This window comes from Elephas maximus, chromosome 3 (assembly GCF_024166365.1).
Source record: "Elephas maximus indicus isolate mEleMax1 chromosome 3, mEleMax1 primary haplotype, whole genome shotgun sequence".
Taxonomy (NCBI): domain Eukaryota; kingdom Metazoa; phylum Chordata; class Mammalia; order Proboscidea; family Elephantidae; genus Elephas; species Elephas maximus.
Genome location: NC_064821.1, coordinates 182,483,700 through 182,510,712, shown reverse-complemented (window position 1 = coordinate 182,510,712; position 27,013 = coordinate 182,483,700). Strand labels below are relative to the sequence as shown.

At 39.0% G+C, this 27,013-nt stretch overlaps 1 protein-coding gene across 3 annotated transcripts in view; it reads right to left on the bottom strand.

Moving 5' to 3' along the window:
• Positions 1-27,013, bottom strand: part of DBT (dihydrolipoamide branched chain transacylase E2) — a 94,553-nt gene that overhangs the window by 44,686 nt on the left and 22,854 nt on the right. For 2 of the 3 annotated variants that reach the window (XM_049880266.1, XM_049880265.1), the window contains exons 3-4: positions 19,025-19,100; positions 8,860-9,041 (exon numbers count right to left, since the gene is read on the bottom strand). In XM_049880266.1, the coding sequence (XP_049736223.1) occupies positions 8,860-9,041; positions 19,025-19,100 (258 nt within the window). Of the gene's footprint in view, positions 1-8,859; positions 9,042-19,024; positions 19,102-27,013 lie in introns of those variants that run through there. The other variant, XM_049880267.1, reaches the window with a different exon arrangement.

The window sequence follows — 27,013 nt, the reverse complement described above, 5'->3', positions numbered from 1 at the left end:
TTTAAGAAAGGGAAGTCTATTTCCTCACGGTAAAGTAGGCTACAAGTCCAGGGGAAGGCTTCTCTCTCTGTAGGCCTTCTGATCAATCTTCCCCCAGACTAGGCGCACCTCTGCACAGGGGCCCCAGGTCCAAAGGACATGCTCTGCTCCTGGAACTGCGCTGTTGGTGGTATAAGGTCCCCTGTCTCTCTGCTCGCTTCTCTCTTTTATATCTCAAGAGATTGCCTCAAAACACAATCCAATCTTGTAGATTGAGTCCTGCCTCACTAACACAACTGCCACCCATCCTCCCTCATTAACAACCTAGAGGCAGTATTTACAACATACAGGAAAATCATACAATATCGGGAATCATGGCCCAGCCAAATTGATACACACATTTTTGGGGGACATAATTCAATCCATGATATTCTACCCTTTGGCCCCCCAAAATCACATCCTTGCAACATGCAAAATATATTCACCCCATCATATCATAGCAAAAGTCTTAACTCCAAGTCCAAAATCCAAAAATTTTACTTCATCTGTGAAATCTAGAATACAAATTATCTACTTCCAAAGGTACGGTGGCAGAACAGGCACAAGCTAGACATTTCCATTACAAATGAGGGAAACTGGAGGAAAAGAAGGGATAACAGCACCAAGCAAGTCAGCAGAACACATTACATTAGCCCTCAAGGCTTTCAAAATAATCCTCTGTTCTCTGAGATAATTTACACAATGGCCCTGCCCTCTAGACTCTAGGTATGGGCCACACTCTCTGGATTCTGAGTGGAGGCCCCTCAGCTCACTTGCTCCGTGGGTCTGCAAGCCTAGCTCCACCAGTAAGTGCCCGGAGGCACCCTACTCCGCCAGGAAGCCTCCTACACACAGGCACTCAGCTCTCTTGCTCCATTGATCGGCTCCAGCACCATCTCACGCTGGTCTCCTGGTTCTGCTGCTGCCGGTTCTCTGAAGCTGCTGTTTCTCTGCTCCTGCAGGTCCTAACCAGAATTGTCTTTGACATCCATAATTCCACCAAAAGTCTCTTCAAGGCACCCTAGTTTTTACTATTAGGCACTTTAAAACTCTTCGATCCTCTATCCATTCAGTTTCAAAACTGCTTCCGCATTTTTAGGTATCTGTCAGAGCAGCATCCCACTCTCGGTACCAAATTCTGTCTTAGTTATCTAGTGCTGCTATAACAGAAATACCACAAGTGGATGGCTTTAACAAAGAGAAACTTATTTTCTCATAGTCTAGTAGGGTAGAAGTTCAAATTTAGGGTGTCAACTCCAGGGAAGGCTTTCTCTCTCTGTTGGCTCTGGAGGAAGGTTCTTCTCATCAATCTTCCCCCCCACTAGGAGCTTCCCATACAGGAACCCTGGGTCCAAAAGATGCACTCTGCTCCTGGCACTGCTTTCTTGACGGTATGAGGTCCCCCACTCTCTGTGCATTTCTCTTTCCTTTTATCTCTTGAGAGATAAAAAGTGGTGCAAGCCACACCCCAGGGAAACTCCCTTTACATTGGATCAGGGATGTGACCTGGGTAAGGGTGTTACATCCCACCCTAATTCTCTTTAACATAATGTAATCTTGCCTCATGAACCACAGGCAGAGATTAGGATTTACAACATATAGGAAAATTATATCAATCACAAAATGGAGGACAAACACACAATACTGGGAATCATGGCCTAACCAAGTTGACAGATATTTTGGGGGACACAATTCAATCCATGACACCCTAAAAAATAGTTTTGAAAACAGTTTTGGTACAAAATGCTTTAGTTGTTTAGAAAAAACAAGGAATCGTCTTACTTTGTTAAATAAATAGGGGCTAGAATGCATTTCTCATCTAAGATTGCTGTGAAGACAACTTATTGCAATACACTGTACACTGAGTTTATGGCAGACAATGCATTGAGTCATGGAATAGCTTGATAATATTAAGTAACTGGATTTCAAATTTTAATGTATTTTTTAACAGTACACACCTTTAAGATGTCACAGGTACAAGTTCGCATAAGTGAGCCCTGTAAGCACTTTTCAAACAGAAGTCTGTTAACAATCAAAACACACAAATACAGCTTCGCTCATCACAGTTATCACAACGCTCCAGCCCTGAAAAGCGACTGCAACACAACATTACAAAAGACAGTGCCATGGCAAATCATTTAAGAAACATATTAGGAGACAAGATTTAATGTCCAATACTACTACTGTCTAGTCTTGATCTTTTACACCCTTGATGGTTCTATGCTATAATTGTTTTCCATTGGTAAAATGGAAATTATGTATCTTATAAGTCCCTGGGTAGGGCAAACAGTTAACACACTCTGCTACTAACCAAAGCTTTAGAGGTTTGAGTCTACCTAGAGGTGCCTCAGAAGAGAAGCCTGGCAATCTACTTCCAAAATTTCAGTCACTGAAAACCCTATGGAGCACAGTTCTACTCTGACACACATGGGGTCGCCATGAGTCACAACCGACTCCAGAGCAGCTGGTTTTACACTTCTAAAAGACTGTTAAATCCGCTGCCATCTAGCTGATTCCAACTCATGATGACCCCATGTGATACACAGTAGAACTGCTCCAAGGGTTTTCTTGGCTGTAATCTTTACAGAAGCAGATTACCAGGTCTTTATTACATGGCACCTCTGGGTAAGTTCAAACTTCCAACATTTAGGTTAGGAGATAAGTGCAAACCATTTCTGCCACCCATGGACCTTAAAAGACTATTACAGTATAATTAGTTCTACTAGTACTAAACAGGAACAATATAAACAAATTCATTATTACTACACATTTGTGTTCAAGTCAAAGTACACAAAATATTTAAAAACCTTTTCTATTTCTGGAATTAAAATATGACATATATAAATCTCTTGGTAAATTGAATCTGCTCAGCTTTTATAAGCCTGCTTATTTGATAAGGAGATTTATGCTGCCTAGCTTATTCGTACAGTAAAAAAATCTAATAAAATTACAAGAAAATATAAAGTAAAAAGATATACATGCAAAATAAAGCTAGCATGCAAGACAATTATTTAAAATACATTCTTAATGGCAAACAAAATAGAAGAGCTAGCAAGTGATTAGTTATCTACATGGAATATTATCAGAGAATTTTTACCTCTAAAGATAACCCATCCAATTCTATCAATTTTGTTCTAAGAGCTTTACTGAAGTATAATCAATATACGATAAACTGCACATACATAAAATATGTAATTTGATAAGCTTTGAAATACATATATACCCACAAATCATCACTACAATCAAGATAATGAACATTAATCTGCTTTCTGTCACTATCGATTAGTTTGCATTTTCTACATTTTTATGCAAATGGAATCATATAGTTTGTGCTCTTTTTTTGTCTGGCTTCTTTCACTCAGTATATTCTTCCATGTTGTAGCACATATCAGTAGTTCATTCCTTTTTACTGCTGAGTAATATATGGTTATAGCACAATTTGTTAACCCATAAACCTGTTTATGGGCACTTGGGTTGTTTCGAGTTTATGTAAAGTACAAATAAAACTGCTAGAAAGATTCATGAAAAAGTCCTTGCATGGGCACATGTTTTCCTCTCTTGGGTAAATGGCTGAGTCCTGGGGTAGGTATATATTTAACTTTTTAAGAAATTGCCAAACTGTTTTCCAAAGTGGTTGCAGTATTTTACATACCCACCAGCAGCATGTGGTAATATGGAGTAGCTCTCTATCCTTACCAATACTTGGTAGATGAGTTTTTTTCAGACATTCTAACAGGTGTACAGTGGTATCATATCCTCACCAATACACAGTATGGTCAGTCCTTCTAATTGCAGACCTCTTGAGAAGTGTGTGGAGTCCTGATGGGGCAATGGTTAAGGCAGTTCAATTCACCAGCCACTCCTTGGAAACCCTATGGGGCAGTTCTCTGTCCTATAGGATCGCTATGAGTTGGAATTGACTCGCCAGCAATGGTTTTTTTTTTAGGAGGTGTGTACAGGTATCTCACTGTGCCAACCCTGTTTATTTTAAGGTAAATAAAACTAAGTCCAGAGAGTTTAAGTGATCTGTTCATGGTCACAATTCTATGACTTCGAATCAATCCAGTTCTCTTTAATGAGGTTACGGGAGACATCTTTCATCTCAGAGAAATAATGTAAAGATACTGAGGCTTGGGGGGGGATAAGGATATATGACTTCTAAAACATACTTTAACAAATAGAGTATCGCACATTCTCTATTATTGAAAAGGGGTGCTTTAAAACTAGAAAGAGGAAGTGAGATATTTCAATATACATATCTTCACCTTTTTCTTTCCTCTAAATCTTTTTACAGGACACAGTGAGTAGCTTACGTTGGTTTTCCTGGTAGGAAGAAATCAGTTAAGGAGTTCTAAGAATAACTAACTACTATCAGAGGAAGGAGAGAAAAACTGTTCTGAGCTCTCACTACCAGCTGGAGATTTACCTAGTTAATTTTACCATAGCTAGTTAATTTGATATTAATTTGTTTTTAAATTTTAAAGAGCAAAGCCAGTTACTAAATAGCAAATAAAGTATTTGCTATTTAGGCTAATTTGTGATAGATAATTCATTGCAACCAAAGCAAGAGAATGTTATTTTCTCCCTATCGCCTGAGTCAGGGAAACATTCTCATACAACACAGTCTTACTAACACATATATTCCAAAAACTTAAAAGACACTTAGTTTTTTCGCTCCCTTTTGCAAAAGAGTGACAACCATACTGTTAACACCTTAAAAATGGAAAGATGAAGACACAGGTTCAATTATTTGCCCCAGGAAACAAACGCAGTTTGTACAAAACTTGGACTAGAACCTAGATCTCTTGAATTTCAATCGAGAGATCTTTCACTCCAGATGCCAATCAATACAGTATTGGTTTAAACTTGGGGGTTACTCCTTATGTTATATCATTGTTGAAAATTTTACTAGGAAAGCGAAATACCTTCTAGCGTTAAATCGACCTCAGTTAAGGACCAACGAGCTAGCAGAGGCGGTACCTACATTACAAATATACTGGTAGTCAAAAAAAAAAAAGAAGAGTGGCTTTGACTCATTCAGATCTCTATGCTGAGCTTTAAGTAGAGAGAGCAAGAAAGAATAGATACGCAGCTTCAACTGCTAAATTCCTGAATGCCAAGGGGAAAAAAAGCCCTAGCTAATTTACGTAAAAGTGCCCTGGTGACGCAGTGATTAAGTGCTTAGCAGCTAAACGAAAGGTTGGCGGTTTGAACCTACCGGCTCTCTGGGAGAAAGATGTGGCAGTCCACTTCCATCTAAGATTCATCTATCGGTCCCATCCCGTCCAGAGCAAAGGAGAATGAAGAAAAACAAAGACACAAGCAAAACACTAGTCTAAAGGACTAATGAACCACATGAATTACAGCCTCCACCAGCCTGAGCCCAGGAGAACTAGATGGTGCCCCGCTACAACCACCGACCGCTCAGACAGGATCACAATAGAGGGTCCCAGACAGAGCAGGAGAAAAATGTAGAACAAATTTCAAATTCACAAAAAAAGACCAGACTTACTGGTCTGGTGGAGACTGGAGGAACCCCCGAGACTATGGCCCCCAGATACCCTGCTAACTCAAACCTGTAGCAACTCCCAAAGTCCATCTTTCAGTCAAAGATTAGACAGGCCTCTAAAACAAACAATAACACACATAAGGAACGTGCTTCTTAGTTCAATCAAGTACACGAGACCAAATGGGCAACACCTACTCAAAAGTAAGCACGAGAAGGCAGGAGGGACATGAAAACAGGTCAAATGGACACAGAAAACCCAGGTGGAAAGGGAAAGGGGGAGAGTGCTGACACATGGTGGGGATTGCAACCAATGTCACAAAACAATTTGTGTATAAATTTTTTAATGAGAAACTAATTTGTGCTGTAAACTTTCACCTAAAGCACAATAAAATAAAAAAAATGTATTTCACTGATCAAAATAATTCTGTGTTTATTTCAGGCAATTTTTAAATGTGAATTCTTAATTTGTGAATATTCCTAAATTATACCTTTCAAAAAAGTTTTGGATTCAAGATAATAGGAAGTACCCCTAGTGCCCAGATTATGGTCTCTTATCCATCCCACAACAAAAGGAATGAGAGCCCCTGAAGAAATGGCTGATTTCAGGTCTGGGGGGTGGGGAAGAGAATACAAGGTGAGTCCTGGAATATCTTCTTATGCCAAAAAGCAAGGAAGCTTTTAAAAATTAATGGGACTTTGTAAAAAAAACACAGGGGCCAGCTTGAGTGGGCCATGACTATAACTGTTTGAATGTCAAAAAGAATTGTGATCATAGTGGATAAAACACATTGAACCAATTAAAATACATGCACACACAGGCACAAAGAGAATGCTGGAAATACTAATATTGATACCAGATTTTTCATGACTATTAAAGCAACTTCTTCCTTCAAGAAGTGGTAAAGGGAAAGAAGTAAGCATTTATTCTGTCTTTCTAAGTGGCAGAGTAATTAAGAGCTTGGCTGGTAACCAAAATGTCAGCAGTTCAAATCCACCAGCCACTCGTTGGAAACTCTATGGGGCAGTTCTACTCTGTCCTATTGGGTCACTATGAGTCAGAATTGACGGCAACAGGTTTCCTTTGGTTTTGGTTAATAACCCTAGTTAATGAGAGAAAAACTTTACAGAAGAATATTAAAGCAATGACAGAATTTGAAAATCATCATTCCACAATCACTAAAGCAATTATCGATTCAGGCAAGGATTCTCAAATGATATTATAAGCTACATATACAGTATCAAGGAGCCCTGGTGGCACAGTGGTTAAGCACTCAGCTGTTAACCGAGAGGTCACTGGTTCGAACCCACCAGCTGCTCCTTGGAAACCCTAGGGGGCAGTTCTACTCTGTCTTATAGGATTGTTATGAGTTAGAATCAACTCAATGGCAATGGGTTTGGTTTTGGGTTTTATTCTGTGTCAAACATCACATAGAGTGAACTTTCAGGTTGTAAAGGAAAAAACATAACAACTGTACAATGGAGGGATTAGGCTGTATACAGCAGGTTATCCAGATGTCTTATGTGTCCTGATGTAAAGCAATACCTAGTACACAACTTCACCCATGATGTATCCTAGCCAAAATATTTAACTTAAATCCAGCCTTTAAATTTACTTTCGGTTAATAGGAAACATTAACAGCAAAGAAACAAGTTAAACATCACGAAAAAGGAACAAGACAAATCCAGAAGATGTGACAGTGTGCAAAACAAATGGCACAACTTCAACAAGTCACTACTTTGAAACATTGTCGGGGAGGATGAGCAAGGTTAAAAAACGACTAAAGGAGTATAATACCCAGGTACAACGTATGGTCCCGCACTGGATCCTACTTTGAACAAACCACCTGAAGTTTCAAAGACAGATTGGGGAGCAACTGAGGAAACTTAAGTATGATCTGGCTATTGGATAAAATGAAAATGTTGCCATGAAAATATTTAGATCATTAAGCAAACAGACTAGAATATAGCATGTATAATATGACAATATTTTGTAACAAATACCTATATGTATGCCTATGTACCTGGTGGTGCAGTGGTGAAGAGCTATGCCTGCTAACCAAAAAGCTGGCAGTTTGAATCCACCAGCCACTCCTTGGAGACCCTATGGGACAGTTATACTATGTCTTACAGGGTCGCTATGAGTTGGAATTGACTCGACGGCAATGGGTATTCTTATGTGCCTAAATAAATGTCTGGAATGATATACACTAATGTGTTAAGGGTAGTGATTTCTAAGTGGTGAGAATATGTTTTATTTCCTTATTTTTGTTTTTCTGTATTTTCTACAGAATGCATATGTCCTGTTTCTGTAATAATAAAAATTAAATAAATAGGAAGGCTTCAATAAGCCATTTTTCAGCTTTTGAAGGCAACTTAACAAAGCAGAAAATACTCTGGACAAAGACTGAGGACATCCAAGTTCTTATTTTGGCACTCTGAATGACCACTGGGCAAATCACCCAGCCTTTCGAGGTTCAGTTTAGTTTCCTCATCTGTTAAACTAGCATATTTCACAGTTAAGAATAAATTAATAGGTGTAAAACATTTTACAAATTCTAAAACATGATTCTGGAAAAAAAAAAGTGATTGTAATATTATTATTATACAAACTGCAGAACTAACGATACTAGAGTGAGCCAGCACTCTAACTCAAAGGTAGCGGATTACACTGCTACCCTGATAAAATGCTGGCCTGGAAGCCACATCACAGAACCTGCACTCTCCCAACCCCAGATATCAAAGTTGTTTCCCAATGACAGAACTCTGGTATATCACAACAATGCCAGAAGGAACATCGAGGTAGAGAGCCAGCTGTTTGCCACTACCCAGACAGCTGTTTTAGTTTACCTCTATAACATACTCATAATAAACTCCCTTTTATGAGGGCATCCACTGCTTGTCTCACCAATACTGCTTCTGCAGAAAGCTGGTCTCTTCACTTTTCATTCAGATTTTCCTTCTTTTCTCTTCTCAAGATGGAATTTGGCTTTCATAACCATCACCAATGAGAGTGCTTTTGTTTTTGGTATTAGTGAGCAATATTCAGGAGTTGAAACTTTAATTCCTGAGAGAGCTTGATTCTATGAACACTTGAGGTTTTCACAAAGGAGACCTCCAGATAAGCGGAGTGTTACTGTACATGTTTTTAACATGCTAACTGGTCAAAAGATAATCATGCATCATAAATGATCTTTTCTATTTTCCTGGTTCGGGCTTTTAAAAACTCAACTCAAATCCTGCAAGTTATTAAAAGTAAACATCACTTTTGAAACTCAAAGACAAAAGGACAGCAGTAATCAATTTGGGAAAACAGGTGAACACATTTACAGTACCTTTTAAAGCCTCCGTTTCTATGTCTACTAATGGCTTCCCCACATAGGCAATCTCATCTAGATTATAATAGAGTTTTTTAATGACTCCATCATAACGACTAGTGATGGTAACAGAAGCTTTATCACTTTGAACTTCACAGATGCTATCAAACTGAGACACTGTATCTCCTTCTTTTACATACCTAAAGGAAAAAGACATAAGATACTTTTTCATGAAAAATTATAAGTACAGACCATCCTAACAATGTAAATGCCATATTGAGTTAGATCAATATCCATCTAAACCAGCATTTAGCCCCAGAAAGTTCACCAAAGAATGTTACATAGATTGTGATAGCTTCCACAGTCTCTTTGGACGTACCTCCAAGATACACTAATTTTTTTTTTACAAATCCACAGCTCTATAACCCAGTATTTTAATTAAACTTTCAGATTTTCTCCCTGACCCATTTTTTTTGGGGGGGGGGGGGAAGAGGTTCTAAAAATTATTTGTAAGTGGTATTTTCTTTATTGTCTTTTACTGGCCTTTTTCAAACTTTAAGAAATGCCCATTATTTCTAGAATTGAGTAAAAATTTGATGTTCGAACTCCTGAGGGAGCAGGAGATCAGTGGGATGCAGACCCCAAATTCTCATAAAAAGATCATACTTAATGGTCTGACTGCGACTAGAGGAATCCCGGCGGCAATGCTCCCCAGACCTTCTGTTGGCACAGGACAGGAACCACCCCCGAAGACAACTCATCAGACATGAAAGGGACCGGTCAGCGGGGGGGAGAGAGATGCTGATGAAGAGTGAGCTAATTAAATCAAGTGGACACTTGAGAGTGTGTTGGCAACTCTTGACTGGAGGGGGGATGGGAAGATAGAGAGAGAGGGAAGCTGGCAAAATTGACTGAAAAGGCTGACTCAATAGGGGGAGAGCAAGAGGGAGAAGGGAGTAAGATGTATGTAAACTTACATGTGACACACTGATTGGATTTGTAAATGTTCACTTGAAGCTTAATAAAAGTTAATTAAAAAAAAAAAAATTTGATGTTCCCAATCCACATCCTCTATGATTTCACAAATTTTAGATGTGAGTTTTTTCAGTCTTTCTTTCTAGAATTATTTTTGTCTGTCCTCATACATCAGCCCCTGAACCCATTAATCACTTTAGGTATGCTTTACAAGGCTCTCCTAGATATCCTTAGCAAATAGAACTAGAGGAATGACCAGGCCTGAAATAATACACATAATTTCAATTCCAATACTATTCTTGATGTGTCTAACACACAGATATCAATTTTTCATTAAGATAATTTTCAGTAATTCTTACTTCTATATTCCTCAGTTCTCAGTGAATGATAAAATATTACCAATGACATAGAAACTAGGTTTAAAAGCGCATCTAGCGGACTTTCCCTTCTGGAATGGCAGAGTAAGGACCTCCAAAAATCTGTTCCTTTATAAAAGCCATGAGTAAACTGACAAAAGTTGTCAAAAATCAACTTTTTTTCAGAATTCTGGGAATTAAAACAAGGCATGCAATAATCTGAGAAGAATTTATTCAAGAAATACAGCTAAACCTCATTAAAAAGAGCAAGCTTTGTGTTTTAACCCTCCCTATTCCCACCCCCAAAGGAGCCTGGGTGGTGCCATGGTTATGCTCTCAGCTGCTAAGAAGTCCACAGTTCAAACCCACCAACCGCTCCACATGGAGCAGTTCTACTCTGTTTATGAGTTAATATGAATCGGAATCAACTCTGTGGCAATGGGCTTATTCCCACCCCCTTTCCTCAACTCAGCAGCAACCTTGAAAACCAGGCAGTCTCGCAACCACATTAGCTGGGAAATCTGGCATTTATATAGGTTGAAGCCCTGATAGTGTAGTGGCTAAGTGTCCACCTGCTAACCAAAAGCTCAGCAGTTTGAATCCACCAGCTCCTCCTTGGAAACACTGTGGGGTGATTCTACCCTGTTCTATAGGGTTGCTATGAATTTTTTCTTTTGGTTCCTGGAAGAAGCAGATGGGATTTGGAGCTTCTAAAAAACAGCCCCTCCTCAGAGATCTGTCATTATATGATTTGTCTGGCAGTTCCCTGGAAAAAATCTGATTCACAGGGCTTGTCTTTATTTGACCTGACAGAGAGCTCCCTCCTCCCAAAAACCCCTGTCCCCACAGCATTTACTAAAAAAACTCAGCAGCAATTTTTTAAAGTCACAGCTGTCTGAGATAGCAAAATGAGTTGAGGCAAACATGAGGATAGTAGGAAAAAATCTTAAAAGGAAGATCTGGGTAATGAGATGTCCATTGCTGTTTCTGTTTTGTGACCTCCAGTCAATTCCAACTCACTGCAACCCTGTAAGAGAATAGAACTGCCCCACAGGATTTCCTGGCTATAATCCTTAAGCTGGGTTCAAACTGTTCAGTCTTTCAGTTAGCAGACAAGTGCTTAACCATTGTACCATCAGGGCTCCTTTGAAATGTCCACAGGCATCCATAGATGTCCATAGCTTTGAAAAGCTCTGACATAGTCCAAGCAATCTGTAAGGCCACATAAACATACAGGGTTGTGCACATGCCCTGGAAAAGACCTGAAAGAACCCTAATCTTTTATCTTTGGTTGACCCTAAGGCCCTGTGTAATCAAGATGTAAGGCCTAAGGTACAGGATTGAAGGCATGCCCAACATGTATACAGAACCACTTGGCAAAGGGTCAAGGACTTACTTGACCAAAATATTTAAGGATACCTCTGTCCAATCGTTAGTGGACTAATAAGCTAAGAAAGCAGACACTTCAGTGACCATATACAAAAGGGAATACAGACTATGTAAAAGTAGTCCAGGAAACTCACTAAACAAGCAAACAGAAATAACAGCAGCCAAAAAATCAACAAGAAAAAACTCTGGGAGGGAAGGAATCTGATTTCCAGAGTTGCCACATTATATTACTTAAAATGTCCAGTTTCCAACAAAAATTTACAAGATGTACAAAGGAACAAGAAAGTATGGCCAATACACAGAAAAAAAAATAGTTAATAGAAATTATCCCTGTAGAAGCCCAGATGTTGGACTTACTAGACAAAGACTTCGGATCAACTATTACAGTGAAACCTATGAGAGCTGGAACAAAAAACAATTGCCTTGTTCTTCCAGGTCTTGCAAGTTTTCTGCCTTTGACAGGTACAGTCTTACCACTTTCCTATTGCTCCCCATTACTGGAAAATATTTGAGTTTTCCTTCTCTGACAAGTTTCCACCTACATAGCTTTCAGCTTTCTTGGGCTTACTATACAAATATATTCACAGAACTAAGGGAAACCATGCCTAAAGAATTAAAGAAAAGTATAAAAATGATGTCTCAGCAAAGAGAATATCAATAAAGAGATAGAAATATAAACAAATTGTAGAATTAAAAACTACAATGACTAAAATGAAAAATTCACTGGAGGGACTCAACACCAGATTCTAGCTGGTAGAAAAAAAAATCAGTGAACTAGAAGATAGGTCAACTGAGATTATTCAGTCTGAGGAACAAAAGGAAAAAAGAATAAACAAAGAACAGAACCTCAGAGATCTGTGGGACACCATGAAGTGCATTAAAACACAACAACAACAAAAAACCCATTGCCATCAGTAGATTCCAACTCATAGCAACCCTATAGGACAGAGTAGAACTGCCCCATAGGATTTCCAAGGAATGGCTGGAGGATTCGAGCTGCTGACCTTTTGGTTAGTAGCTGAGCTCGTAACCATGTCGTCAAGCGTACTAACATATGCGTAATGGAAAACCCAGAAGGAGAGGAGAGAAAGGGGCAGAAAGAATATGAACAGCTAATGGCCAAAAACCTGCCAAATTTGATGAAAAACATTAACATACACATCCAGCCAGCTTAAGGAATTCCAAGTAGGAGAAACTCAGAGATCCACCCTAGCCACATCATAATCAGTCTGCTGAAAGACAAAGACAAAGGGAGAATCTTAAATGCATCAGACAAAAACAACTCATAACATACAAGGGATCCTCAATAAGATTAAAGAGCTGACTTCACATCAGAAACAAGGGAGGCCAGAAGGCAGTGGAATGACATTCAACATGCAAAAAGAAAAATACTGTCAGCCAAGAACTCTATAACCAGCAGAATTATCCTTCAAAAATGAAAAAGAAATTAACAGATTTCCAGATAAACTAAAGTTGAGAGAATTCTTTACTAGCAGACCCAGCTTACAAGAAATACTAAAAGGAGTCCTTCAGAACAAATGAAAGGACACTAGACAGTAACTTAAACCTACGCAAAGAATTAAAGAAGGCCAGCGAAGGTAACGACAAGGCAAATTTAGAAAAGACAGTGTAAATGTATTTTGTTTGTAACTCTTTTTTTTTAATTCTATCTGATTTATAAAATAATTGTATAAAGCAATGATTATAAAACTATGTTGATGGGCTTATAATGTTTACATGTAAAGTATATATGACAATAATACCAAAAGAGGGGAAGGGAATGGAGCTATATTAGAACAAAGTTCTTGTATACTGAAATTAATCAGCTATACAGTGTTTTAGGTTAAGATGTTAGCTGTAATCCTCAGGGCAATCACTAAGAAAATATCTCAAAAAGTATAGAAAAAGAAACAACAAGGGAATTAAACAGCACACAAGAAAATATCTATTTAACATAAAAAAAAGGCAGTAATGAAAGAATACAGGACCAAAAAGCATATAAAACATACGGAAAAGAAACAGCAAATGGTAGGCTACCGTATCAATAACTACATTAAATTTAAATGAAATACTCCAATCAAAAGGCAGTGATTGGCAGAATAAATTTGAAAAAAAAAAAGGGATCCAACTATAAGTTGTCTACAAGATCAACACTTTAGATTCAAAGACACAAATAGGTTGAAAGTAAAAGGATGAAAAAGGCATACCATGTAAACAGTAACCAAAAGAAAGATGGAGTGGCTATACTAATATCAGACAAAAAAAGACTAGACTTTAAAACAAAGTACATATAGAATCCAAATCTTTGTTTTAGAACTTTGTCAAAGGCCTTTTAAAATTTATTTTTAAAATATTTTTATTCATTATCCATACATTTGCTCCCACAAATTCTAAGAACGAATGAGTTATTATTGCCCTTTATAAAAAACCGTATCACCTTCTATTAAGTTATATTTCCTTACATGTTTCTATTCTCAGGTTCCATTCTGTAGGACAGAACCCTGCTTTTTAGCATTTTACCAAGTACGATATCTATATACATGTGTGTGTATTCACACTGAGTTAAGATTTATACCTACTAAGTTAGAGAAAAAACACACAGAATTCAAGACACAGCTCTTAGTATTTCTTAAAGAACTTCTGAAAAACTTTAATCAAATGATTTGTTTCTTACTTAAAAACTATTAGATTTCATACGAAATGAAATGATTTCCTCCTCCAAGAACTTTAAACCTCATACTAAGTATACTGGTCCAGAGAGTTAATAAGAGGAAGAAATAAAAAAATGTTAAAAAATAATAAAATAAAAAATTAAAAACCTAGAAAGAATATTCTTGGTCTTAGAAAGAGGGTACAATTAACATAAATGTACATAGTACTAGATATTAAAGGTATTTTCTATACATTACATTATTTGATCCTTTCAACAATTCCTGTGAGATGGCAGAGCGTCTCATTGTACACATTTTCATTTTACCCTTGTTTTACACATTAAGTGGTAGAGGATCACGAGAAACCAAGAAAATCACAAGTAACAGGACTAATAAGTTTCAGAGTCAGGTTCCTCTGATTTGAATTTCAGGAAAAGAATGTTCAGGTGACTGAGTCAAATTCTTAAAAGGATTTTTAACAATATAAAACTGTGGTGGAAGAGAATCTATTTACTCATCTTAACTGCTACTTCTCACAAACATCTAAAAATTAGTTCAGTTCCTAGAGGTGCTTCTATTTTTCCAGAGGAAAAAGAAAGAAGAAAATGGGTACAAGAATGACTAAGGCAGTAGAGGGCTTTTATTTTTTGTTTTAGGCCCTTTCTTGGTATAATTTTTTAAACGTTTCAAAAAAATACAGGCAAATTGGGTCAGGTAATGGTGAGTCAAAAGTACTGCTATTTTTGCTGAGGTCATGTTTGGTACAGTGAGGAAAGACTGCGTGTGACTTTTAAAACAGTTCAGAAAGAAACCGTAGATTCGTATACTCCGCCAAAAGCCCAGTGCCGTCGAGTCTATTCCAACTCATAGCGACCCTATAGGACAGAGTAAAACTGCCCCACAGAGTTTCCAAGGAGCGCCTGGCAGATGTGAACCGCCAACCCTTTGGTTAGCAACAGTAGCACTTAACCACGATTCGTACACTATGTGTCTTTAAAAAAACACAGTCTTACAACTAAATAGACCCATAACAAAAAAAGAGATTGAAACGGTAATCAAAAAACTCCCAACAAAAAAAAGTCCTGGCCCGGACGGCTTCACTGCAGAGTTCTACCAAATTTTCAGAGAAGAGTTAACACCACTACTACTAAAGGTATTCCAAAGCATAGAAAATGACGGAATACTACCCAACTCATTCTATGAAGCCACCATCTCCCTGATACCAAAACCAGGTAAAGACATTACAAAAAAAGAAAATTATAGACCTATATCCCTCATGAACATTGATGCAAAAATCCTCAACAAAATTCTAGCCAATAGAATCCAACAACACATCAAAAAAATAATTCACCCTGATCAAGTGGGATTTATACCAGGTATGCAAGGCTGGTTTAATATCAGAAAAACCATTAATGTAATCCATCACATAAATAAAACAAAAGACAAAAACCACATGATCTTATCAATTGATGCAGAAAAGGCATTTGACAAAGTCCAACACCCATTTATGATAAAAACTCTTACCAAAATAGGAATTGAAGGAAAATTCCTCAACATAATAAAGGGCATCTATGCAAAGCCAACAGCCAATATCACTCTAAATGGAGAGAACCTGAAAGCATTTCCCTTGAGAACGGGAACCAGACAAGGATGCCCTTTATCACCGCTCTTATTCAACATCGTGTTGGAAGTCTTAGCCAGGGCAATCAGGCTAGACAAAGAAATAAAAGGTATCCGGATTGGCAAGGAAGAAGTAAAGTTATCACTATTTGCAGATGACATGATTATATACACAGAAAACCCTAAGGAATCCTCCAGAAAACTACTGAAACTAATAGAAGAGTTTGGCAGAGTCTCAGGTTATAAAATAAACATACAAAAATCACTTGGATTCCTCTACATCAACAAAAAGAACACCGAAGAGGAAATAACCAAATCAATACCATTCACGGTAGCCCCCAAGAAGATAAGATACTTAGGAATAAATCTTACCAAGGATGTAAAAGACCTATACAAAGAAAACTACAAAGCTCTACTACAAGAAATTCAAAAGGACATACTTAAGTGGAAAAACATACCTTGCTCATGGATAGGAAGACTTAACATAGTAAAAATGTCTATTCTACCAAAAGCCATCTATACATTTAACGCACTTCCGATCCAAATTCCAATGTCATATTTTAAGGGGATAGAGAAACAAATCACCAATTTCATATGGAAGGGAAAAAAGCCCCGGATAAGCAAAGCAGTACTGAAAAAGAAGAAGAAAGTGGGAGGCCTCACCTTACCTGACTTCAGAACCTATTATACAGCCACAGTAGTCAAAACAGCCTGGTATTGGTACAACAACAGACACATAGACCAATGGAACAGAATTGAGAACCCAGACATAGATCCATCCACGTATGAGCAGCTGATATTTGACAAAGGACCAGTGTCAATTAACTGGGGAAAAGACAGCCTTTTTAACAAATGGTGCTGGCATAACTGGATATCCATTTGCAAAAAAATGAAACAGGACCCATACCTCACACCATGCACAAAAACTAACTCCAAGTGGATCAAAGACCTAAACATAAAGACTAAAACGATAAAGATCATGGAAGAAAAAATTGGGACAACCCTAGGAGCCCTAATACAAGGTATAAACAGAATACAAAACATTACCAAAAATGATGAAGAGAAACCCGATAACTGGGAGCTCCTAAAAATCAAACACCTATGCTCATCTAAAGACTTCACCAAAAGAGTAAAAAGACCACCTACAGATTGGGAAAGAATTTTCAGCTATGACATCTCCGACCAGCGCCTGATCTCTAAAATCTACATGATTCTGTCAAAACTCAACCACAAAAAGACAAACAACCCAATCAAGAAGTGGGCAAAGGATATGAACACACATTTCTCTAAAGAAGATATTCAGGCAGCCAACAGATACATGAGAAAATGCTCTCGATCATTAGCCATTAGAGAAATGCAAATTAAAACTACGATGAGATTCCATCTCACACCAGCAAGGCTGGCATTAATCCAAAAAACACAAAATAATAAATGTTGGAGAGGCTGCGGAGAGATTGGAACTCTCATACACTGCTGGTGGGAATGTAAAATGGTACAACCACTTTGGAAATCTATCTGGCGTTATCTTAAACAGTTAGAAATAGAACTACCATACAACCCAGAAATCCCACTCCTCGGAATATACCCTAGAGATACAAGAGCCTTCATACAAACAGATATATGCACACCCATGTTTATTGCAGCTCTGTTTACAATAGCAAAAAGTTGGAAGCAACCAAGGTGTCCATCAACGGATGAATGGGTAAATAAATTGTGGTATATTCACACAATGGAATACTACGCATCGATAAAGAACAGTGACGAATCTCTGAAACATTTCATAACATGGAGGAACCTGGAAGGCATTATGCTGAGCGAAATGAGTCAGAGGCAAAAGGACAAATACTGTATAAGACCACTATTATAAGATCTTGAGAAATAGTAAACCTGAGAAGAACACATACTTTTGTGGTTACGAGGGGGGGAGGGAGGGAGGGTGGGAGAGGGTTTTTTTATTGATTAATCAGTAGATAAGAACTGCTTTAGGTGAAGGGAAAGACAACACTCAATACATGGAAGGTCAGCTCAATTGGACTGGACCAAAAGCAAAGAAGTTTCCGGGATAAAATGAATGCTTCAAAGGTCAGCGGAGCAAGCGCGGGGGTCTGGGGAACATGGTTTGCGGGGACTTCTAAGTCAATTGGCAAAATAATTCTATTATGAAATCATTCTGCATCCCACTTTGAAATGTGGCGTCTGGGGTCTTAAATGCTAACAAGCAGCCATCTAAGATGCAGCAATTGGTCTCAACCCACCTGGAGCAAAGGAAAATGAAGAACACCAAGCCCACATGACAACTAAGAGCCCAAGAGACAGAAAGGGCCACATGAACCAGAGACCTACATCATCCTGAGACCAGAAGAACTAGTTGGTGCCCGGCCACAATCGATGACTGCCCTGACAGGGAGCTCAGCAGAGGACCCCTGAGGGAGCAGGAGAGCAGTGGGATGCAGACCCCAAATTCTCATAAGAAGACCAAACTTAATGGTCTGACTGAGACTGGAGGAATCCCGGCGGTCATGCTCTCCAGACCTTCTGTTGACACAGGACAGGAACCATCCCTGAAGACAACTCATCAGACATGAAAGGGACTGGTCAGCGGGTGGGAGAGAGACGCTGATGAAGAGTGAGCTAATTATATCAGGTGTACACTTGAGATTGTGTTGGCAACTCTTGTCTGGAGGGGGGATGGGAGGATAGAGAGAGAGGGAAGCCGGCAAAATTGTCAAGAAAGGAGAGACTGAAAGGGCTGACTCAAGACGGGGAGAGTAAGTGGGAGTAGGGAGTGAGATGTATGTAAACTTATATGTGACAGACTGATTGGATTTGTAAACGTTCACTTGAAGCTTAATAAAAGTTATTATAAAAAAAAAAAAAAAAAAAAAAAAACACAGTCTTGTATTAATTTAATATCCTTCAGAGGTTAATTTCTCTTTTTTAGCTGGAGTGCACAATGAAAGGATTTTTTAAAACAGGAGAAGGAAAAATAATCCTTAATAAATCACATCAGATAAAATGAATTCTATCACCAGCATACTGTCAACACAAACAGGTTCTGCTGTATCTTACTGTTTTAAGAAAGCATCACAAAGTTGTATTAAGAACTTCCTCTTTTTTATTCAAATTATTTTTACATTTATTTTTATTCAAATTATTTTTACTTTTACTTAAGAGTTTTTCAAATGAACTTACCATTCTTTAACAGTTACTTCTCTAATCCCTTCTCCAATGTCTGAGAGTTTGAATTGAACAATCTGTCCTTGTAGAGCTTCAAAGGCAAAAAAGAAACAATTTTGTTATTTATTTAATATACTGTTAATAGATACTTTCATATCTAAAATTAGAAAATGCAGACTGCAGGCCAACATTGCTCCATAGAAGCACCACGTCGTCTCTCCATAGCAAAGACCCAAAAAACAAAGCAAAACAGATGCAAATGTCAGTCCTGGAACCCAAAGTGTCAAATGAAGAGTTAAAGAACTCAGCCAACCACCAAATGGAATGAGAAACTGACAGAACAGAGGGCAAGGAGTGACACGAGCAGAAGACCCCTATCAGCTAACACTCCTCATGGAGCTCCCAGAAGGAGACAAAGCACCTAGTAACCAGTGATACACACTTTCCCACTCCCCATCATCTCCATGCTTCCTGGCTGGCAATGGAGGCTCAACCAGCCAGGAAGTGCAGCATCTGTGACGCCTGGATTCACTTCCCCCACGTCAGAGATTGAGTGACAGGGAGTACTGGAAAGCAGCTTCATGAAGTTCCCAGCAGGAGACAGAGCACCCCATAACACACAATATACACTTTCCTAAGTCCCAACTTTCTCCCTCCACCCCCAGCCTCCTCTAATTCCCGCTGGCCCCAGTCTCTTGGCCCGGAGGCAACTGCTTTGGCCTCTGGCAGCTTGGATTCACCCCACCCACACTAAGTGCCATTTATCTGTTAGCTAGCCTTCCTTTTTTCCATTCATTTTGGTTTCTTCCACGACTCACACCACCTCCACCTCCTTTCTCTCAAACACCTAGCCCAGTGTGCCATCTTTGCTTCCTCGTGAAAGGCTGTGAAGCAATGCTCATCTGGGGAACCACCCCCCAGTCCATGACACCACACTGGTGGGATCCCTGAGGCTTTTTAAAAATGTTTTGTTTTATTTTGCTTTGTTCTATTTTGTCTTACTTCTTTGTTTTCTTTTTCTTTTCATGGCTTCGGAGCCCTTCTAGCCAGTCTGCACTGCACAGCTTAGGAGCCACTCCCCTAAACTGCAGAGCCATGTAGGTGGGATCCCTGGGGGTATTCCTTTTTTTTTTCTCCCTCTTTTCTGTCTTTCTTCATTTCTCAATTCTCATCTCTCTATACTTACCTTCTTTTCCTGTCTCCTGAATGCCTGGTGCTGTGTGACATCTACAACCCCTCTACTGAGGCTATACTGCACAACCTGGGAGATTTCCCAGTTTTTGCAGTCACACCGGTGGGACTCCCGGAGGCTTTTCTTTTCTTCCAAATTTTTATCTCGTTATTTTTTTTCTTTTTCCCTTTTCCCCCTTTTTGTTTTTCTCCATTTCTCAGTTTCTTATCTCTCAGCTCCAATAGCAAGCTCACTTAGCACTCTTTTGTCTTTGTTTGTTTTTGGCTCCTGTTTATCTCTCCTCTCTCTCCTCTTACCCACTCTCATATTAGCCCCACATATCACAACCTTCCCCCTCCTTCCTGCCTACCTGCACCATGCACTGAACATCACCCTCCTGAGCAGCAGAGACATGGCCTACCGGAACCTGCCCAGCACTGATACCTGGCCCAACCTGTCAGCGCTAGTACGTGCCTCAAACAAGCCATCCCAGACCCTCCCCATCAGCTGGACCTGCGCTGCTGCACCACACGTGAGTGAATGGCCCTGTCCATTGGACGAGGAGGTGAGAAGTATCATGACCACCCAGCCCAGCCCAGTGCTGTCGAGTCAATTCCGATTCATAACGACCCATCATGACCACAGACAAGAAAAAAACAGAATGCACAGCCCACCTCCTTGGAAAAAAACAAATAAAACAAAAAAGCAGGACAAAACAAACAGATCTACAATCAACAAATGAAGAAAATAACTACTGAATATCCCAAAGACTGCAGAAAATATCAAAACATAAAAAAAAAAATGACTGGATGGTTAAAGTAGGCATTCAAAATAAAACACTAAATGACTTTCCAGTAGAAGAAAAGGCACTACAACTACCTGATAAGGAATTCAAATCTCTGATATTCAGAGCTATCCAAAAGTTGAAGCAAGAAGTAGACAAAAATGAGGAAAAACTAGACAAATTCATGGAAAATACAGACAGAAAAATGGAAGAGTTCCAGAAAATAATACAAGAGCAAAATGCCATAATAAGTTCACACCTAGAAATCACACAAAAACAACAATTAGAAATCCAAAAGATAAACAACAGTATTTCAGAAATGGACAGTGTCATAGAAGGGCTGAGGGCAGGTTTGAAATAATGGAAGACAGGTTTGGTGAAATTGAAGACAAACACTTGGTACAACTCTGAGTAAAAAACAGAAAAAAGAATGAAGAAAAATGAAGAAACCCTGAGAACTATGTGGGATACAATCAAATGCAAAAACTTGTGAGTGAGTGGAGTTCCAGAACAGGGGGAGAAAATGGAAAACACAGGGAGGATCATTGCAGAATTCCCGACAGGATACTTCTCTAATATCATAAATGATGAAAAGCTGACCATCCAAGAAGCTCAGTGAACCCCATATAGCATAGACGCCAAAAGAAAATCACCAAGGCAAATCATAACCACACTCATTAAACCAAAGACAAAAGAAAAAATTCTGAGAGCAGCTCGAGAAAAACAAAAAGGCACATACAGAGTAGAAACAATAAGACTAAGCTGTGATTATTCGGGAGAAACCAGAGAGGCAAGAAGGCAATGGGAAGACATATATAAAACCTTGAAAGAAAAAAATTGCCAACCAAGAATAACATAGCCCGCAAAACTCTCATTCAAATATGATGGTGAAATTAGGACATTTCCAGAGAAACAGAAATTAAGGGAATATGTAAAAAACAAACCAAACTTGCAAGAATTATTAAAGGGAGTCCTTCAGTCTGAGTACAAACAACATCAGACCACAGCCTGAATCTAGGATGCAAGGTTTTACGAGCCAGATTATCAACCTAGGAAATGAACTCTCAAGGACTCTCCAAAACGAAAAGAATTACGACAGAGAACCAGACAGGGTAATCTGTAAATGACACACAACAGCAGAACAATAAAAGAGGGGATAAACGGTATAGGTATAGAACTTTTTAATAGAGAAGAAGGCAAGGTAATACCAAGTAATAATAGCCTGGTTCAAACATAGGAAGATAAGAGTAAATTTCAAGGTAACCACAAAAAAAGTTAACAAACCTACTCATCAAAATAAAGTAGAAAAACATAAAGTATCAAAAAATACAAAATCTACAAAAACAAAAGAAATCCACAAACAAAAGGAATTTAGCACAGGAGAGTAAAAGGATCAAAGAAAATGTCAGCACCACAAAAAAAAAAACCACTACAAAACAAGAGCAATAAACTCACACCTATCAATAATTACCCTGAACGTAAATGGCCTAAATTTACCCGTAAAGAGATAGAGACTGACAGAAGGGATTAAAAAAACAGGATCCATCAATGTGCTGTCTACAAGAAACACACCTTAGAAACAAAGATGTATATTTATGAAAAACCACAAGATGGAAAAAAATATATCAAGCAAATAACTACCAAAAAAGAGCAGGAGAGGCAATACTAATCTCAGACAAAATAGACTTTAAAACAAGAACGAGCATAAAAGACAAAGAAGGGCACTATATAATGATTAAAGGGATGATCCACCATGAAGACTTAACTATAATAAACATCTATGTGCACCCAATGACAGGGCTCCAAAATACGTAAAAAAAAAAACAAACTCTAACAGCACTGAAAAGGGAAATTGACATTTCCACAATAATTGTAGACTTCAGCACATCACTGTTGGTAAAGGACAGAACATCTAGAAAGAAACTCAACAAAGATATAAGAGAACTAAAGGGCACAATCAGCCAACCTGACCTCATACACATATATAGAACACCCCACCCAACAGCTGGAAAGTACAGATTGTTTTCCAATGCACATGGAACATTCTCCAGAATAGAGCATATCTTAGGCCACAGAGCAACCCTCGACAAAATCCAAAAACACTGAGATAATACAAAGGATCTTCTCTGATCACAATGCCATCAAAGTAAAAATTAACAACATGAATAAACCAAATCCAGTGCCGTCGAGTCGATTCTGACTCATAGCGGTCCCATAGGACAGAGTAGAACTGCCCCATAGAGTTTCCAAGAAGCACCTGGAGGATTCACACTGCCGACCCTTTGGTTAGCAGCTGTAGCACTTAACCACTACACCACCAGGGTTTCCAACAACATGAAGTAAAAAAAAAAAAAAAACATGAAGAGCAAGGAAAAAATATCAATTACATGGAAACTGAATAACATCCTGCTTAAAACCACTGGATAATAGAAGATATCAGAAAAGGAATCAAAAAATTCCTACAATCAAATGAGAATGAAAACTCATCATACCAAAACTTTTGGGACACAGCAAAGGCAGTGCTTAGAGGTCAATTTATAGCAATAGATGCACACATCAAAAAAGAAAGGACAAAATCAAAACATTAGGTACACAACTTGAACAAATTGAAAGAGAACAGCAAAAGAAGCCCACAGTGACCACAAGAAAGGAAATAATAAACATCAGAGCAGAAATAAATGAAACAGAAAACAGAAAAACAATAGAAAGAATCAACAAAACCAAAAGTTGGTTCTTTGAAAGGATCAACAAAATCAACAAACCAGTGGCCACACTGACAAAAGAAAAACAGGACAGGATGCAAATAACCAAAATAATAAATGAAATGGTGGATATTACAACAGACTCAACTGATATAAAAAGGATCATAACAGAGTATTACAAAAAACATTACTCCAACAAATTTGAAAACCTAGAGGAAATGGACAAATTTCTAGAAACACACTACCTACACAAACTAACATAAAATGATGTTGAAAATCTTAATAGACCAATAACAAGAGAAGAGTTTGAAAAGGTAATAAAAACACTCCCCCCAAAAAAAGCCATGGCCCAGATGGCATGACTGGAGAATTCTACCAAACAGTCATAGAAGAGCTTATGCCAGTACTACTCAAACTACTTCAGAATGTAGAAAAGGAAGCAATACTGCCAAATTCATTTTATGAAGCCAGCATAAACCTGATACCAAAACCAGGCAAAGACACTACAAAAAAAGAAAATTATAGACCAACATCTCTCATGAATATACATGCAAAATTTCTCAACAGAATTCCAGCCAGTAGAATTAAGCATCATATCAAAAAACTAATATACCACAACCAAGTAGGATTCATACTAGCTATGCAAGGATGGTTCAACATTAGAAAATCAATCAATGTAATCCACCACATAAGTAAAAGGAAAGAAAAGAATCATATGATCATCTCAATTCACGCAGAAAAGGCATTTAACAAAGTCCACCCACTCCTGATAAAAACTCTCAATAAAATAGGAACAGAAGGGGAATTTCTCCACATAGTAAAGAGCATCTATGCAAAACCAATCGCTAACAATCTTCTTAACAGAGAGAGGCTGAAAACATTCCCCTTGAGAACAAGACGAGGATGCCCTTTATCACCACTCCTATTCAACATTGTGCTGGAAGTTCTAGTTAGAGCACTAAGGCAAGAAAAAGAAAGAAAGGGCATCCAAATTGTTAATAAAGTTAAACTGCCCCTATTTGCAGATGATATCATACTATACATAGAAAACCCAAAAGACTCCATGAAAGAACTGCTGAAACTCATAGAAAGATTCAGTGGAGTACACGATACAAGATAAACATACAAAAATTAGTTGAATTCCTATACACCAATAAAGAGAACAACGGAAAGAAAATCACAAATACTATACCATAGCCCCCCCAAAAATAAAATACCTAGGAATAAATCTAACCAGGGATGTACAGGACCTATACAAAAAAAAAACTGCAAAACACTACTGCAAGAAACCAAAAGAGATCTACAAAAATGGAAAAAACATACCATGCTCACGGATTGGTAGACTCAACATTGTAAAAACGACAATTCTACCCAAAGCAATTTACAAATACAGTGCAATCCCAATCCAAATACCAACAACATTCTTTACAGAGATGGAAAAACTTATCACTAATGTTATATGGAAAGGGAAGAAACCCCAGATAAGTAAAGCACTACTGAAGAAGAAGAACAAAGTAGGAAGACTCATACTACCTGACCTCAGAACAGCTATGGTAGTCAAAGCAGCCTGATACCGGAACAACAACAGATACATTGACCAATGGAGTGGAATTGAGAACCCAAATGTAAATCCATCCACCTATGGTCACCTGATCTTTGACAAGGGCTCAAAGTCCATCAAATGGGGAAAAGACAGTCTTCTTAACAAATAGCGCTGGCAAAACCGGATGTCCATCTGCAAAAAAATAAAACAGGACTCATACCTCATACCATATACAAAAACTAACTCAAAATGGATCAAAGACCTAAATATAAAGCCCAAAACCATGAAGTTCATAGACTAAAAAAAATAGAATCAAAACTAGAGACCCTAATACACCGCATTAACAAGATACGAACCTCAATCAGGAACACACAAACTCCAGAAGATAAGCTAGATAACTGGGATGTTCTAAAAATTAAACACACTCCTCAAAAGACTTCATTAGGAGGCGGGGCCAAGATGGCTGACTAGGTAGAAGCTACCTCGGATCCCTCTTGCAACAAAGACTCGGAAAAACAAGTGAATCGATCACATACATGACAATCTACAAACCCTGACCATCAAACACAGATCTAAAGAGTTGACCTGAGTGACAGAGACTGAGAACAAACAACAACAAACAACAACAACAACGGCGAAGCAGCGACTGCTTTCGGAGCCTGGAGCCAGCATCCCAGTCAGGAAACCTTGGCGCCGGGCTTTGGACTGGGCGCAGGGGAGTTCAGCACGGCATCCTGTGACAGCGCAAACAGGGGGCACAGCCCTAGCCCCCTGAATTGACGTCGGGGGAAACCCAGTCAGTGCACGCAGGCAGCGCAGCGACGCAGCTGACAGGAGGAGAAGTCACTGGGAGGCAGTGACTGGTTTTAGAGCCTGGAGTGCGGCGTCCCAGCCGGGGAACCTTGGCGCTGGGCTTTGGACTCGGAGCAGAGGAACTAACCGCGGCTTCTGAGACAGCACAAGCACGGGACTCGGCCTGACCCTCAGGGGCATTCTCTACCCAGCCAGCGCACACAGGCGACGCACCCCTCGGGAATCTCAGATAAAACAGTCATCCCAAGCAAGATAAGTAACTTTGTCTATGTTCCGGGGTGCTACTCTCTCCTATTTATCTGAACCCTCCCCTCCCCCCCTTCCCAGGCAGCTTCATTAACATTAGAATTTCCTTAGCCAGAGAGTGAAATGCTCTGCGGTTTTTCTTTCTTTTCCTTTTTTTTTGGTCTTTTCCTAACCCATTGTCCTGGCCTGATAGAAGCAGCTACAAAAAACCCAGGGACCAAACATCCTTCCCTAATTGGACCAAAAACACAGAATCAGCTCCAGCCAGGTGTATGTGAGCCACAGTCTTGGGCTTTCATCCCTACAGGGAACAAGGTGGCTATTATAATGCAAAGGCAATTCTGATACGGATCTGACTGTAAATGTTTCAGCAGATTACTGGAAAGACAAGTTTCTCAGGTCTGATATCTCTGCTCATTCAATAGAGCCCTCACTGACCCACAACAGGGAACTGAGGGCTGAAGCTCCCCCCAGACCAGCTAGCCTCCTGCCTTAGGTGTCTAAGGAGGGTGAAACCTACCAATCGGTAGAGGTACTTGCACTGGGGGCCTAAGGTACAGCTGCGAAGCCCACCCACCAAAGTGCTTTAGGAATAGAGACACACCTACCTCACTGACACTTGGGGGAAGCCTGTCAGCATCCTGCTCCCCCTGGAGTGTGAACCCCTGCTGCTACTAGAATCTGGGGCACACAACTATCACCACTACTTCTCGAGGTGGATAGGTGACAGCCTGTACCACACACG